General features: G+C 41.6%; 1 protein-coding gene across 1 annotated transcript in view; it reads left to right on the top strand.

Moving 5' to 3' along the window:
• Window positions 1-5,220: 5,220 nt before the first annotated feature.
• The window catches only part of brf1.L (BRF1, RNA polymerase III transcription initiation factor 90 kDa subunit L homeolog), a 170,846-nt gene continuing 159,318 nt past the window's right edge, over window positions 5,221-16,748 (top strand). The window contains 1 exon segment of the mRNA NM_001094594.1: window positions 5,221-5,454. Within this exon segment, the coding sequence (NP_001088063.1) occupies window positions 5,271-5,454 (184 nt within the window). The 5' untranslated portion in view covers window positions 5,221-5,270.

Genomic DNA, 16,748 nt, shown 5'->3' with positions numbered 1-16,748 from the left:
TTTAATTAGAAAAAAAGAGCTATATAGGAACATTCTGCACAATCAGCCTCAGAATCTTAACAGCTTTTCTACAGCTGTATGCCAGGTTCAATGAATATAAAAGTTGGTTTAGGTTTTCCAATTGTGTTTGGTTTATGTATTTTAACTTTGATTTTGATTTAGAATTACCAAAGGTTGTGGTTTATATTTTGAGCTTTGGCAGTGATAAAATGCCTTGTATGTTGTGTATTTGACGTCTTTTAATCACATTAGGAACCGTAACACCAAAAAATTTAATTAATTTAAGTAATCATATATATATCATATAATATACTGTTAGTATGCACTGGTAAAAGCTGTGTGTTCGCATCAGAACCACTACTATAGTTTATATAAACAAGCTGCTGTGTAGCCATGGGGGCAGCCATTCAAGCTGGACAAAAAGAAGAAAAGATACAGGTTACTTAGCACTTAACAGATAAGCCATGTTTAATACAATGGTGTTTTATCTGTTATCTGCTATGTGTCAGAGCCCGAAGGCTCAGGTTGGAGTTACAGACCAAGGAGGAAGCAGTAGGTTCCAAACATAGTTCGTGGTATCAAGGGTTTAAGAAGTAGAGTAGTCAAATCCAGGCAAAGGTCAGTTCAGGCAGCAAGGTTCTTAGTAAGTATAACAGGCCGAGGTCAAGATCAGGAATCAATGGTCAAAATCAGTATAACACACCCAGGAACACAATAAGTGGAACCTATAATCGGGCAATGTCTGTAGGCCTCTGGAATCCTTTTATAGGCTGGTTTTCGCGCCAAAACATGCGTAATGATGTCGCACTGACGCCGCGCCCGAATTGACACGCTGGCGACCGACGTCCCGCGTGGTTCCCCTGGGCGCCGCCTTCTTGGGGAAGACGTAGATGAAGTACACTATGTAACCTGTGCCTTTTCTCATTTTTTACAACAGCTTTAATGGCTGCCCTTATGGCTATACAGCAGCTTGTTTATATTAAGTATGGTAGTCTCTGTGAAGCAAACACACAGTATTTACCAGTGTAAAGCAACAGTACATTATATTTTAATTATTTTGATACACTTTTTGGTGTTATTGTACCTTTAAATTAGCCCTGATCAGCCTTGTAGCATTTAATCCAATACTCATATAATGGATGATGAATCTTTTCTACCAGGTTCACTTTATTATTATGGGACATATTTATCAAGGGTCGAATTTTGAATTTGAAAAACTTCGAAATTCCAGTTAAAAAAGACCAACCGAAATTAAGTCAAAGTTTTTTTCGGTTGAATATGTCAGTTTTCGATCGAATAGGTCTGTATTCGGCTGAATCGAATCGAAGTAATATCACATTCTATCGAATTGGAATCAAAGTTTTTCCCAAAAAAACCTTTGATTTTTCAAAGTCCACCAATTGACTCATAGGCTAAAACAGCAATTCGGCAGGTTTTAGATGGTGAATGGTTGATGTCGAGAGACAGTACATGATAAATTTAGATTTTTCGATTTTTTTTCAAATTGAATCGAATTTGGACTATTCCCTAATCGAAGTACACAAAAAATACATTCACCACAACCTTTGATAAATCTGCCCCTATATAATCTTCCCTCTGTAATGAATCCTGCACCTATTGTAAGACTTCCCCATAAAAAACATAGAAACCTGCACACCTGCTACAGCCAGAACATGACCTAAGATGCTCTGTGGATGTAGTGAAATTCAGAAGATTACAAAGCGTAGCAGACTTTATGCAGTTTGCATGTTTTGGGATAGTTCGGATCCAGTGAATACAGAAATATACACTCCTGTGAACTACACTGTCATCTAGTGGTCACACATAAATAAGAACAGCAGCTATGGCAGACATTTATTTTGACCCTGGACTCAAGTATTAGAGCAGTAAGAGGTGCAAAATCAGGCAGCATTTGCATCCAGGTTCTGGCTGCGTGTTTAGACCTAGAACCGGAATATCACAGGGCAAGCAGTGTGTTTTTAGTTAAGGGTTGAATTCTTCTTTAAAGGGCAACTAAAGTCTAAAATATAATAATGTTAGAAATGCTGTATTTTATATACTAAATATAAACATGAACGTACTGCACCAGAAGCCCAATTAAACAAATGATTTATGCTTTCAAAGTTGGCGCAGGGGGCTGTCATCTTGTAACTTTGTTAAACATCTTTGCAATACCAAGACTACGCACATGCTCAGTGTGGTCTGGGCTTCAGCTGGGAGGTTAAGCTTAGGGATCGTCATAAATGATCAAAACAGCACAGGTCAAATAATATCTGTCATTGAAGCCAATACAGCAAGACTGGTTAATAATCAGAATATACAGACTGCACTAGGTCTGCGGATACAGATCTCTACAGGGAAACAAACAGAGCTGCTTGAGTTCTGGGAAGTAAGGTGGGGGGCTCCTCCCTGCTATTTGAAAGTATGATTGTTTCCCTGCAGAGCAGTTAGGGACCATCTGAAGCTGTGAGAGCAAGTAAAATGAAGGGGGAATTTCACTGCATACAGTCAGGTTTCTTATAAAAACGGTACACATTTTTTAATCAAAGTACATTGGAGATAGATTTCTTTTTCATTTAAGTAAAAATGGGATTTTATTTTTTTGCCTTTACATCCCTTCAAGCAGCTTATTTTAGGGGCATCTCAGTGGACACAGTTAGGTTCATTAGTTTCTCCATTGCTCGGCTGGTCCAAGAATTGACAGGAAGCACTAATGTGAAACCGGTTTCATTTTCTTGTTTTCTTGTTCAGTGCCAGTCAGGACTGGATTTACATAGCGGGAACCGCTAGGCCTGCTGCTGTTCGTCACCCCGTCCCCTACCCTTCATTTGTGCACATGCACAAGTTTTAATCATCAGGTCGGGAACACAGGAAATTTAAAAAAACGATTGTATCTCATGGGCAGCACTAGAGCTTTCAAAACTAGGGATGCACCGAATCCAGGATTCGGTTCGGGATTCCGCCAAGATTTGCCTTTTTCAGCAGGATTCGGATTCGGTCGAATCCTTCTGCCATGCCAAACCGAAACCGAATCCTAAATTGCATATGCAAATTAGGGGCAGGGAGGGAAATCACGTGATTTTTTGTCACAAAACAAAGAAGTAAAAACAGTTTTCCCCTTGCCACCCCTAATTTGCATTTGCAATTTGCATTTCGCGAAGGATTCGGGGGTTCGGCCAAATCCAAAATAGTGAATTCGGTGCATCCCTATTCCAAACCAATGTGGATGTGGTTAGGCAGCATGCTGCCCCCCTAAAATCCTGCCACCCTAGGCCCAGGCCTTGTGGCCTTTGCACAAATCTGGGCCTGGTGCCAGTAAAAACCCCATAGATATTTCTCAACACAAACAATAGGCAGAAAGTCTGTTCAGCCCAAGCCCTATTCAGTGAGCCCATGTCCAAAAGGGGTGTATATCTTTGAGCTTAGTAAGATGCAAGAAACGATATGCAGCTTTTGCCCTGCTACTTACTTTTACTCTGAAAGTAACTGTAGGTGGGAGCGGCCACATTAGCACTAAGAGTATTCTTGTCAAAATATTTGTTATATCATACTAATACATACAAGTAACTCATATTCATATTTGCTTCTCCTGCAGTCAGCCTTGCTATACACAGGGGTGCAGTTAGGGTTGCCACCTGGCTGGTAAAAATTTTGGTGATGCCAATGTTATTTATAGGGAAAACCCAAAAAAATATAGGAAGGCCGGTATTTTTTTCCAGAAAAGGTGGCAACCCTATGTACAGTACATACCGTGCCATGGTGGATTGCATTGCTATATTGCACCCCTAGTGCTATATGGAATAGTACAGTATAAAATTTTGATTTTTAGAGCCAGAGAAATGATTGGCATTTCCATACTTTTTTGGAAAAGATAAGAAAGTACACACAAGCATTGACTTAATAGTTTCCCTTTTATTGTTTCTTTACTCTCCAGCTTGGTAAACAATGATGACTAAATGAATTAAGGACAACTGATCATTTCTAACAGATAGGTAGAATTATATTATGTGGTAGAGAGGAAAAACACTCCCTTAAGTAACTAGGTAAGTGGCTATAGGTAAGTGAACACTTATGTGCTGGCATAATATTAATGAAAGGAAGAATAAATACATTATAATAGCAATTATTATTTTATACATATATCTGTAACCTATTATAAGGCTTAACAAAAAGGGGGCTTGAACCTCAAAAGAAAGTTAAAACCCAGGGGCATAACTACAGAAGAAGCAGACCCTGCGGTTGCCCCAGTGAGGCCCCAATTAATGAGTAATTTAACTATATCTTGGTAGGCTAGGCAAACTTATCAATATTTTGGGGGCCTAAATTGAATTCAATTTAGGCCCCCAAAATATTGATAAGTTACGCCTCTGTTAAAACCAGAAGCCTTTCCATGACAATTGCCAAAGCATGGCGCCTTAATGGTTAGAATAGTTGCCTCGCATAACTGGGGTCTTAGGGCTGGTTCACCTTCAAGGTATCTTTTAGTATGGAATAGAATTCTGAGCAACTTTTCCATTGGTTTTCATTATTTTTTTTTTATTGTTATGATAATTATAAATTGTCTTTCTCCTTTGACTCTTTCCAGCTTTCGAATGGGCGTCGCTGACCCCATCTAAAAAGCAAATGCTCTGTAAGGCTACACATTTATTGTTATCGTTACTTTTTATTTCTCATATTTCTAGTAAGGACCCTCTCCTATTCATATTCCAGTCTCTTCTTCAAATCAGTGCATGGTTGCTAGGGGGATTTGCACCCTAGTTACCAGATTATAATACAGAGTGAATAAGTCAAAAACCTTAAATAATAAAAAACGAAAACCAATTACAAATTGTGTCTGAATATCACAATCTACATCATACTAAAAGTTTTCTCAGAGGTGAACAACCCCTATAAGTTGGATTCCAGTCAGATTTATTGGCTTGTCCTGATGAAAACAACTTTAATATGGACTTTAGATTGTAAGCTCCACCAGGGCAGGATAATAAAGGAAAATAACTGTGGTAATAATAAGCATGTTCATATGAGAGCCGGACACATTTTAATTCACTCTGGAAACATAACAGAAGGCGACGTCTATTGGTTTTAGTGAAACGTATACGCGCTGTGGCCGCTAGGTGGCTCCCTACTCCCGAAACTCACCCGGCTTTGAAATCTCGCGGTACTTGGCGTTAGCCTATACCTGTAGCGCCGCCGTGCGTAGGCCGTGTATGAAGCCGGGAAGTGTGTTTATCTCTAAGACTCACATGAGGTTGTAGTGGCTGGGCGGCAGGATGAGCAGCCGGGTGTGTAAGAACTGTGGCTGTACGGATATAGACGTAGATGCGGCTCGCGGGGATGCGGTGTGTACGGGCTGCGGCTCGGTGCTGGAGGATAATATCATCGTTTCCGAGGTGCAGTTCGTGGAGGGCGCAGGCGGCGTTTCCTCAGCAGTTGGACAGTTCGTCTCGTCTGAATGTGAGTGGCCTCTGGAGGAGAGGGAGGGGGCCTGACCATGTGCTGCTCTATGTGGGGCACTCACAGGCGCATTGTGATACTTGTGTGCCACTCATATAGGGAGCAAGTGTGTGGCCATGTTGTGTGCTTGGGCAAGGGCTGTCAGAGTGTGTGTGTAGATGTGTGTGTAGATATGTATGTATGTGTGTGTGTGTGTGTGTGTGTGTATGTATATATGTATGTATGTATGTATGTATGTATGTATATATATATATATATATATATATATATATATATATATATATATGTGTGTGTATTTGTGTGTGTAGATATGTATGTGTGTGTGTGTGTATATGGTAGGCAATGGTGTGTAGGAGCAGGCTTGTGGGGAGTGACCGCATCATCTAGTCATGAAACAGCAGTTCCTATGGCAAGTGGTAGTGTGAATTTGAAAAAGGTGCAACGTTATCTCCTGGTCTGGTAGCCCATAGCAACCATTCAGCAGGAAGCAATAACTGGTCAGCAGTTTAAAAACAAACATCTCATTGGGAGACCAGACTTTGTGCCAACTCTATTTCGTTAGTGTCTCACAAAAGGGCACCCAGGGAGGTACATGGCAGAGTTACTAGGGAAAGGAATTCTGGCTGCTGATGGTTCCTGCAGAATTACAGGGCCCTAATAGGATACATTAGAGTGAATTAGCTCAAAGATTGCCTTCAAGGGTAGAACAATATAAATTGCCAACAGGGACATACGTTTTGGTGGTTTTTCTCAAAAGGCAATGGGCCACCTGGCTGTAGTACCAGCAAAGAGTCAGGTCTTGGGTTGGTCTTGGAGCAAACAGTTTGAGCGAGGAGTCTTATGCAGAGGATGGAGTTTGTGTAGGGGTTGGCATGGGGCCTGATGCAGTGGATGAGAGCTCATACTGACATTTAGCAGGTGCCAGAAGTGGAGTTGGCACAGAGTCAATGTTAAAGCAAGTTGGACTTGAAGATGTAGCGCAGCAGCAAGGGAGTCGGATGCTGATGCACAGTGACTGGCAGTAATGTAAGGAGGTCTTCTTTAGAGACAACACTAAAAAGCAGATGCTCCAACACTTTTGAGTATTAAATGTGTGGTCTCAAGGTGGCCATATACGGGCAGTTCTGCTTGTTTGGAGAGCAGATCTTGCACCGATATGCCCACCTTAAAGGAGAATTCAACCCCCTAGGTTCAAAATACCCTCCCCTGCGTACGCCCACCTCCCCCCCAGCCTACTCCCCCCGGGCAAATGCCCCTAACTTGTTACTTATCCCTCCTTCTAGGTCACAGCAGCCATCGTCTCCTGAGCACTCTTCTTCCTGTCGTCATCGGCATTTGGTGGCGCATGTGCAGTAGGAAGCATTTGCCGGCTCGGATCTACTTCGCATGTGCCGAAAGTCACAATGTTTTCGAAAAAGAAATCGGAAACTTTGTGACTCTAGGGCGCATGCGAAGTTGGAGACATTTGCCGGTACGGAGCTACTGCGCATGTGCCCTAGAGTCTTTTTTCCTAGATTTCTTTTTCGGAAACTTCGTGACTTTTGGTGCATGCACAGTAGATCCGAACCGGCAAATGCCTCCAACTTCACATGCGTCACCAAATGCCAATGACTACAGGAAGAAGAGTGCTCGGGAGAAGATGGCTGCCGTGAACTCTGCTGGAGATGACCTAGAAGGAGAGGGGGAAGTAACAAGTTAGGGGCATTTGCCGGGGGGGGAGGTGGGAGGGGGACCTACGCAGGGGAGGGGGGAGGGATTTTTGCACCTAGGGGGTTGAATTCTCCTTTAAGGCCCAACGATCAGATCACAAGACTAGGAATGTAGACAGCGGGATCAAGGACCGCATCAACAAAGCAATGTGTTCCTCAATCCGACCGCATTTTCAAGCCTGCCTGATAGACATCTGGCCTGTTTTCACCTAGATATTGGTCGGGGAAGCCTGTCAGAGGGCCCCATACACTGGCCAAAAAGCTCATAACTTTGTCAGCAGCTTTTATCAGCCCATTTACGACCACCTTTAGAACATGTTCCTCCTCCAGTTAGAGGTGGTAACAGAGAACATCTGTTTTTGCAGAGTTGGAGTTGATTCACAGACTAAATACCGTCACCAATCTCTTATATCCCTTTCTACCTAGCACAAAGTTTATGGGTACTCTCAAGTAACCAAGTGCTCTAGTTATCATGATTTGGATGTCAGGAGTGGATGCTATATCTTGTTTTTTAGTCTTTTTTTTTTTATTTATTTTTTATTGCATTCACTGTTAGTTAGGGGTTTTGTGTGATGGTTGTGTTTTATTTGTGCAGATGCCCTTTACTTTAATTGCCATGTAACCTTGTCACAATGTGTGAATGCCCATGCTTTATTGACATAGTTACTTATTTGGGATTTAGTATTTTTCCTTTACCGTTAAGTCCATTGTTATGACATTCCTATATAATCATTTTTGTAGGCCTTTCAATGTATACATGTGTTTAAGTTGGTCTGGTACAGTGTGTGAATTACAGAATCCTTATAATTGTCACTGAGTAATTAATGAGCCTCCAGAAGGGCTCTGTGAGCATGTGCATAGAAAAAAGTGGTTGACAGTCCACTGTGAAAGAGAGTGTTCAACTTTAAATTAACTTTTAGTATGATGTAAAGAGTGATATTCTGAGTGATATTGTAATTGTTCATTTTTTTTATTTGTGGTTTTTGAGTTAGCTTTTTATTCAGCAGCTCTCCAGTTTGCATTTTCAGCATTCTGGTTGCTAGGGTCCAAATTGCCCTAACAACCATGCATTGATTTGAATAAGAGACTGGAATATGAATAGGAGAGGCCTGGATAGAAGATGAGTATTAAAAAGTTGCAATAACAATACATTTGTAGCCTTAAAGAGCGTTTGTTTTTGATGGGGTCAGTGACACCATTTGAAAACTGGAAAGAGTCAGAAGAAGAAGGCAAATGATGAAAAAACGGTATAAAATAAATAATTCAGACCAATTGAAAACTCGCATAGAGCTGGTAGTTCTATAACATACTGAAAGTTAATGTAAATGTGAACCCCTCCCCTTTTAATGAACATGCTAACTCCTTAATCGTGTTTTGACCATTGGTTGCGGGGCTAGGCTCCACCTGTGACTTGTCTCTCTATTGTGCCCCTCATTACTATGTCACTGTCGCTATTTTGCCCTGAGAAATAACATTCTGGCTCATTATACATAGTTTTGCAGTGGCCCCTGTTTGAAAGCTGGTTAGATTGGTGACTGTTAAGGTTTGATACGGACGAACAATCGTCGGAAGAACGACACGATTGTCTCAACATTATCATTCACAAAATTGATCAGATGAGTTTAAAAATTTTAGTCGTTCACGGATAAAATCCCTCTTTGCGCATGTCAGAATTGTGGCACAAGCCAACGAACATATACGGAACAATGAACATATACTTTTATAAAAAATAAATTGGTGCTGACTACAGGAATATCACCCTATCACCTCTTGTGAAAGAAGATTATTATGCCATAGCAAGACATAAATCCATATGTCTGCATGGAGCAGGGAAGGAGAAACTGACTATATACTACAGACAGTGACACAATGCTAGCAGCACTCCTCGCTTGTTGAACAATGTTCGTCCATACACAAAGCAAACTATAAGGTTTTATCTGTTCATATAATCGTTCTCAGTGGATGGCATATAGTATGGTAAAATAATCGTCAGATGATCGTTCAACAATACGATAGTTCATCGCAGAACAATAAAAGTATGCCTGTGTATGGCCACCTTAAGAGTGGCTTTTTGGCAGACTTTCCTAAAGTTCAGGCACATACTCAGTAGGAGCTGGACTTGCTACTAAACAATGTATCCACTATGTGTCAAATTTGTAACTGTTTAGAAAGTCTGCAATCCGTCTTGCTAGAATTTTGAAGACAAGCATCCTACCGCTATCTACAACAGTAAGGGCAGAGACACGCTCAGATTTGGGTAGATTAGTCGCCCAGCGACAAATCTCTTTTTCGGTGCGACTAATCTCCCCGAACTGCCTCCTGCCGACTAGAATTGCTGGCTGCATGGCAAACGCTGCTCTTTGTTTTCTGAAGTCTCCTGAAGTTGCCTCACAAATGAAACGCTCAGAGTGCCATCCCACCTGAGAGTCTAGCCCAGGGATCAGGAACCTTGGCTCTCCAGCTGTTAAGGAACTACAAGTCCCACAATGCATTTGCTTTTAGACTCCTTCAAAAGGCTCCATTATTGCATTGTGGGACTTGTAGTTCCTTAACAGCTGGAGAGCCAAGGTTCCTGATCCCTGGCTGCCAGCCGGTCGGAGGCAGTTCGGGGAGATTAGTCGCCCCAAGAAGAGATTTATCTCCAGGCGATTAAATCTCCCCAAATCTGAGTGTGTCGCTGCCCTAAATAAGCGTTCTCTTCAAATCTCATCTAATCGTTCTCCGTGGATGGCATATGGTATGGTAAAATAATCGTCAGACCATAGTTCAACGATACGATCGTTCATCGCAGAACAATAAAAGTATGCCTGTGTATGGCCACCTTAAGAGTGGCTTTTTGGCAGACTTTCCTAAAGTTCAGGCGCATGCTCAGTAGGAGCTGGACTTGCTACTAAACAATGTATCCACTTACAATGTAAGACAAGGCAGCTGATTAACAGACCTTTCTTTGTTGGGGAACTAAGACTTTTGCAACATTGTTTAAAAAGTAACAAACATGAGTTCAACAAATGCTGCTTTCAATAGCAACTGTTTTTATTAGAAAAGTTGCTTAGAATTAAGTTTTTATTTAGACAAATTTTTATTTTGGGGCTGACTAGTCCTTTAATTCTTTCTTTTTCTTTCCAGTTTTTAAATGTGGGTCGCTTTTTCCGGCAGCCAAAAAAACTGTAGCTCTCTGGGGCTACAACTTTGTTATTGTTACTTTTTGTTCCTTATCTTTCTATTCAGGCCCTCTCATGATGACATTTCGATCCCTCGTTCAAACCATTAGATCCTAGCAACCGGATAGCTGCTGAAATTCCTAAATCATTCAAAAACCGCAAAAAATAGAAAACAAAGGCCATTTGCAGATCTCTGTCCTCATCATACTAAAAGTGAATTTTAAGGCCGTGTATGAGAATTAATACACCAGTTCTATGTACTGCATTAAAGCTATATTAAAAGCAATTTAAAGGATTTAGTTGTCCTTTAAACTGACAGTAATAAGGCACTATAACAATCTAATATAGTTTTCAGGCACAAGCAAAATCTCAATTTCTTTAATTTCCGTAGCCTACTTGTTAAAGTGGGACTGTCACACAGACCTAAAAACCTGTATAATAAACGTCCTTTTTAAATTAAACATGAAATCCAAATTATTATTTTTTTTCTATTAAAGCATTCATTGCTGTTGTAAACTCTGTTAAAAATCTCACCTGCCGTTCAAATATTGCCCTCCCCTCCCCTATGCCTTAGGCATAGAGGCAGTGGAAGAAATTACTTTCACTTTTCATTCAGCATTTACTAGATGTCACTGCACTCCCCACATTCCCCCAGTTCTCTTAACCATTTAATTGTGTAGCCAGGGCATGGGGATGGACAGCAGGTCCCCCATTCTGGTGCACAAATAAGATTCTGAGATGATGCAAGACTTGCCTTAATAACAGTGTCCACAAAATGGCTCCTGCCTGCTTGCTATAATTATGACTTCCAAGACTGAAGGAAACAAGATTCAAATAATTTTATATAGTGTAATTAAACTTTATTTTGCTTGACTAACATGATAAACAAATATTTGGAATATTTTTTTTGGGTGACAGGTCCCCTTAAAGAATATTTCTAATTTTACTTAATCAGTTTTGTAAAGGCTTTTTAGACTTCAATGTCAGTTGGAGGTTTAAGGATGATGTTAATCATGTATAAAAGCTGTTTAAAATGCAAGCTCTCACTCTTATTAAACTGGCCAGCGTAAGCCCTGGAATCAAGAAATTGACTGTTTTATGGACAATGGCTCATGTTATGGAGTTACAGAACCACTAGAATTTTAGATGATCTGGAAAAAGGAAAGCGATTTTGGCAAGGGCCTTTTTCCATTTCAGGTGCCTTCGGGTTATTAAAACTGACGCAGAGGGAGATATTCATGTATATACTGCTGTAGTGCCGTTTTAGTTTTTTTGGCCAGAAGTATTGAAGAACCTGAAGCCAATAATGAAGTGCCAATGAGAACAATAAGATTTTTTTTAATTTGCAAGAGGAGTACGTTAAAGGAGAACTAAACCCTAAAAATGAATATGGTTAAAAATGCCAAGCTTTATATACTGAACTTATTGCACCAGCCTAAAGTTTCAGCTTCTCAACAGCAGTAATGATCCAGGACTTCAAACCTGTTACAGGGGGTCACCATCTTAGTAATTGTGTGCTACACTCACATCCTCAGTGGGCTCTGAGCAGCTGCTAAGAAGCTAAGCTTAGGGGTCATCACAAATTATTAAGTAGAAAATTAGGTTGGCCTGTTATATAAGCTAATGCTGTCCAAAAACAATTTTTTCTTCAGCACACCCCTTACTTTTTCTGGGTGCATCCACTCCGAAGCTGCCTCCAAGTCAGCCAAATTCGGTATCTTGAATAACAGGATATGAAGCACACCATCCTCAGGCCTTTGCCTTTAAAACATTTTGTTTCAGTGGAATTCACACAAGCTTTCGGGGGAAAACCCCTTCCTCAGGTGCACCTGTTATTCAAGATATAAGCTGATGCTACAGGGCTGATTATTAAATTCTGATGCTAATTGCACTGGTTTCTGAGCTGCCATGTAGTAGTTATCTGTATTAATTTCTAATCAGCCTTATATTGTGACATGTACAGTGGTGTGAAAAACTATTTGCCCCCTTCCTGATTTCTTATTCTTTTGCATGTTTGTCACACAAAATATTTCTGATCATCAAACACATTTAACTATTAGTCAAAGATAACACAAGTAAACACAAAATGCAGTTTTTAAATGAGGGTTTTTATTATTTAGGGAGAAAAGAAATCCAAACCTGTGTGAAAAAGTAATTGCCCCCTGAACCTAATAACTGGTTGGGCCACCCTTAGCAGTAATAACTGCAATCAAGCGTTTGCGATAACAGCGCTCTGGAGGAATTTTGGCCCACTCATCTTTGCAGAATTGTTGTAATTCAGCTTTATTTGAGGGTTTTCTAGCATGAACCGCCTTTTTAAGGTCATGCCACAATATCTCAATAGGATTCAGGTCAGGACTTTGACTAGGCCACTCCAAAGTCTTCATTTTGTTTTTCTTCAGCCATTCAGAGGTGGATTTGCTGGTGTGTTTTGGGTCATTGTCCTGCTGCAGCACCCAAGATCGCTTCAGCTTGAGTTGACGAACAGATGGCCGGACATTCTCCTTAAGGATTTTTTGGTAGACAGTAGAATTCATGGTTCCATCTACCACAGCAAGTCTTCCAGGTTCTGAAGCAGCAAAACAACCCCAGACCATCACACTACCACCACCATATTTTACTGTTGGTATGATGTTCTTTTTCTGAAATGCTGTGTTACTTTTACGCCAGATGTAACGGGACGCGCCCCTTCCAAAAAGTTCAACTTTTGTCTCGTCGGTCCACAAGGTATTTTCCCAAAAGTCTTGGCAATCATTGAGATGTTTTTTAGCAAAATTGAGACGGGCCTTAATGTTCTTTTTGCTTAAAAGTGGTTTGCGCCTTGGAAATCTGCCATGCAGGCCGTTTTTGCCCAGTCTCTTTCTTATGGTGGAGTCGTGAACACTGACCTTAATTGAGGCAAGTGAGGCCTGCAGTTCTTTAGATGTTGTCCTGGGGTCTTTTGTGGCCTCTCGGATGAGTTGTCTCTGCGCTCTTGGGGTAATTTTGGTCGGCCGGCCACTCCTGGGAAGGTTCACCACTGTTCCATGTTTTTGCCATTTGTGGATAATGGCTCTCACTGTGGTTCGCTGGAGTCCCAAAGCTTTAGAAATGGCTTTATAACCTTTGAAATTGAACTCAGGTGTGATAAACCACAGTTAAGTTATTTTTTAACAAGGGGGGCAATCAGTGTCGGACTGGCCCGGCGGGACACCGGGAAAAAACCCGGTGGGCCCCGACCCTCATGGGCCCCCGCCGGGCCAGACCACCTCTCTCCATTCACAAATCGGAAAGAAAAAACTGCGCCGCGCAGCCTGCGCATGCGCCGATGCGGCGAGTACAGCATCGTGCGTGCGCGCTGAGCACGCCAGAATGCGTGCGCGCCGGCGCACTTCAAAGTAGGGGCCGGACGGGGAGGCCAGAGTGGGGCCCTAGACAGCTGTCCCGGTGGGCCCCGGGCCCCCCAGTCCGACACTGGGGGCAATCACTTTTTCACACAGGCCCATGTAGATTTGGAGTTTTTTTTTCTCCCTTAATAACGTAATAACGTAAACCTTCATTTAAAAACTGCATTTTGTGTTCAATTATGTTATCTTTGACTAATAGTTAACGGTTTTTGATGAGCAGAAATATTTAAGTGTGACAAACATGCAAAAGAATAAGAAATCAGGAAGGGGGCAAATAGTTTTTCACACCACTGTATATTCTATGTGTACTGTATATTGTAAGTGGGTCCCTAAGTTCAGTAAGTGAGAGCAGCACAGAGCATGTGCAGTGAATCCGCAGAAAAGAAGATGGGGAGCTACTGGGGCATCTTTAGAGACTCCGATCGTTACTGCTAAAGGACTGTGGTTGCCTTGGGCTGATACAGAAGCCCAAAACACAATGTACAACATTTCTAGCTACTTGTTTAGTTAAGCTTTAGTTCTCCTTTTAAGCTAATGTGCAGGTTTATTGCACATGATAAATCCATATCTACACAGGTGCTGCTGGAAATTACAAATGTTCTTTCTGTAGCAGGGTTTTTATGCAGTTACAAGACTGTAGGATGCAACTTAAAGGGGATCAATTGCAATATGCAATTGCATACATTTATGAGATCTAAATATAATGCATTAAAATGTCTGCACTGTTAATGAAATAATCAAGTTACTTTTCACTCACCCTCTCTTAGCGTCATTCTTTCTTCATACAGGAGGTAGTCAGTTTTTGAGTTAGGTCTAATACATCCTTGGGGGGGGGGGGTTGTACCCATTGCCTAGAAATTTATTATTTTAGTGTTTCAAAATAACTGTGTCCATTATTTTGTTAGCTTTTGTTTGTTCAGGAGTTGAATTTGTTTCCCCAACATCACATTATTTGCTTAAAGGGCACCTGTTGACCAAAAATATTTCCCCAAACAAGGGTAGCTCCTGGAGCTTCTGACGTTGTGTACATGCTCATAATTGGCAAGTTACGGCATTCGCATGCGTGTACTCCACATGGCAGCTTGAACCGGGAGCTCCCTCCCGGTGCAAGTGGCATATCGCTGGCGGAGGGGATTTTTAAAAATTAAACTACTGTCCGAGCTAATAGACCTTAAGTACAATGTAAAATTAATGATTCCCCTATATAATAAAGTCATAAATAGACATTTCAACAATATTTAATGCATAATTAGAGCTGTGTAAAATTTGTACCCATCATCAAAAAATATTTAATGGTCACACTAAACCTCCAGTGACGTAACTAGAGGGGGGCACGGGATGCGCTGCCGGGCCCCCGCCCCCCTCCGTACACCCAGAACCGCCTGCTCCCCCGGTAGTTACGCCGCTGTAAACCTCAATGTAACACAGTCTTTAAAGGAGAACTAAACCCTCCACAGCCAAAAGTCACCATTGGGCCCCCTCCGCTGGTCCGCCTCCCCCCGCACAGTTTTACACCAGGAATTGTGTCCCCTGTAGAAATACTGTCCTGCACATGCAGAACAGCACAGCAGAGCACAGGAGTGCGGTGTTCGCCAGCCTCGGCTTCTTCTGGATACTCTTCTTGCCTTACGGAGCATTCCAGCTCCAACTGCGCATGCGCCATGTATGGACATGTCGGTGCTCGCTTAACGAAGAAGCTGAAGCTGACTAACATGGTGCCCCTGTGTTCCGCTGTCCTGCATGAGCGGGTCACTATTTCTACAGGGGACACGGTTCTGGTGTAACACAATTCTGGTGTAACACTGTGCAGGGGGGACTTTTGGCTGTGGGAGGCTTAGTTTTCCTTTGATATTAGAATGGTTGAGGTAAAGGTAATTTGTCAAAAAGGATCTCAAAGCACCCGTAAAGCACAAAGGGGAGTTCCCACGTACCACCGATCAGCCCCAACGATTGTGCTGAGGGATGGTAGATGAGAACTCCACTTTAGTTTGTTCTCCCATTTAGTAGGAGTTGATAAATGGTGTGACAGCACTCAGTTAAGGCATATCTGTTGGTTAAATCTCAAGTGGAGATGGCGGAGGGGAACATAACATCTCCAATGCTTCCAGGCAAAGAAGTCATATTTTACTACATAGATTTCCAGTTTATCATTGAAGGGTGTGACACAAACTGTGGAGAATACATGCAGAGCAGATTGTGGCAGTGAACTTTAATTACACTATATACATTTTTTGAATTTTTGGTTTCCTCCAGTCTGGGAATTCATAATTATAGCAAGCAGGCAGGAGCCATTTTGTGGACACTGTTATTAAGAAAAGTCTTGCATCATCTCAGAATCTTGTTTGTGCACCAGAATGGGGGACCTGATGTCCATCCCCATGCACTGGTTACACAATTAAACGGTCAAGAGAACTGGGGGAATGTGGGGAGAGCAGCGATTTCTAGGAAGTGCTGAATGGAAAGTGAAAGTAATTGTCTGTCCCGCCTCTATGCCCAGGGCATAGAGGAGGGGCAGACAATATTTGATTAACAGCTAAGATGTTTAAATGAGCTTACAACAGCTATGATTGCTTTAATAAAAAATAGAAATTGAATTTCATGTTTAATTTGAAAATGAGTTTTATTATACCGATTTTTGTGTCTGGGTGACGGGTCCACTTTAAGCTAATGTGACACAATGGATCACTGCCTGTTTTTATCCATGCAATCACACACGGCGGATTTCAGCTCTGAAATGTATGTAAGCATTTTGGCGATGAAATTCACCTTATGTGCCTGTATCCAAGCTTGCACAGTTGTACCAGGTGCAGGCAATGAAGGGGCTGATTCTCATTGTAGGAGTGGATTGTTGGCCTGCATTTATCCACAGGCTGAGATACTCTGTCTATGGCGTTGGCTTTTAAGTGTTCCACTAAAGCTTGTTGCTGTTGATTTTTTTTATTGCAGTGTTTGTCCCTATCTAAATAAAGGTGTATCTTTGTGTGTGTATGTATATATGTGTGTAAATATATATCTCTATATCTCTATATCTCCACTTA

The sequence above is a fragment of the Xenopus laevis genome, chromosome 8L (assembly GCF_017654675.1).
Source record: "Xenopus laevis strain J_2021 chromosome 8L, Xenopus_laevis_v10.1, whole genome shotgun sequence".
NCBI classification, from domain to species: domain Eukaryota; kingdom Metazoa; phylum Chordata; class Amphibia; order Anura; family Pipidae; genus Xenopus; species Xenopus laevis.
This window is presented reverse-complemented; position numbering and strand designations above follow the sequence as displayed.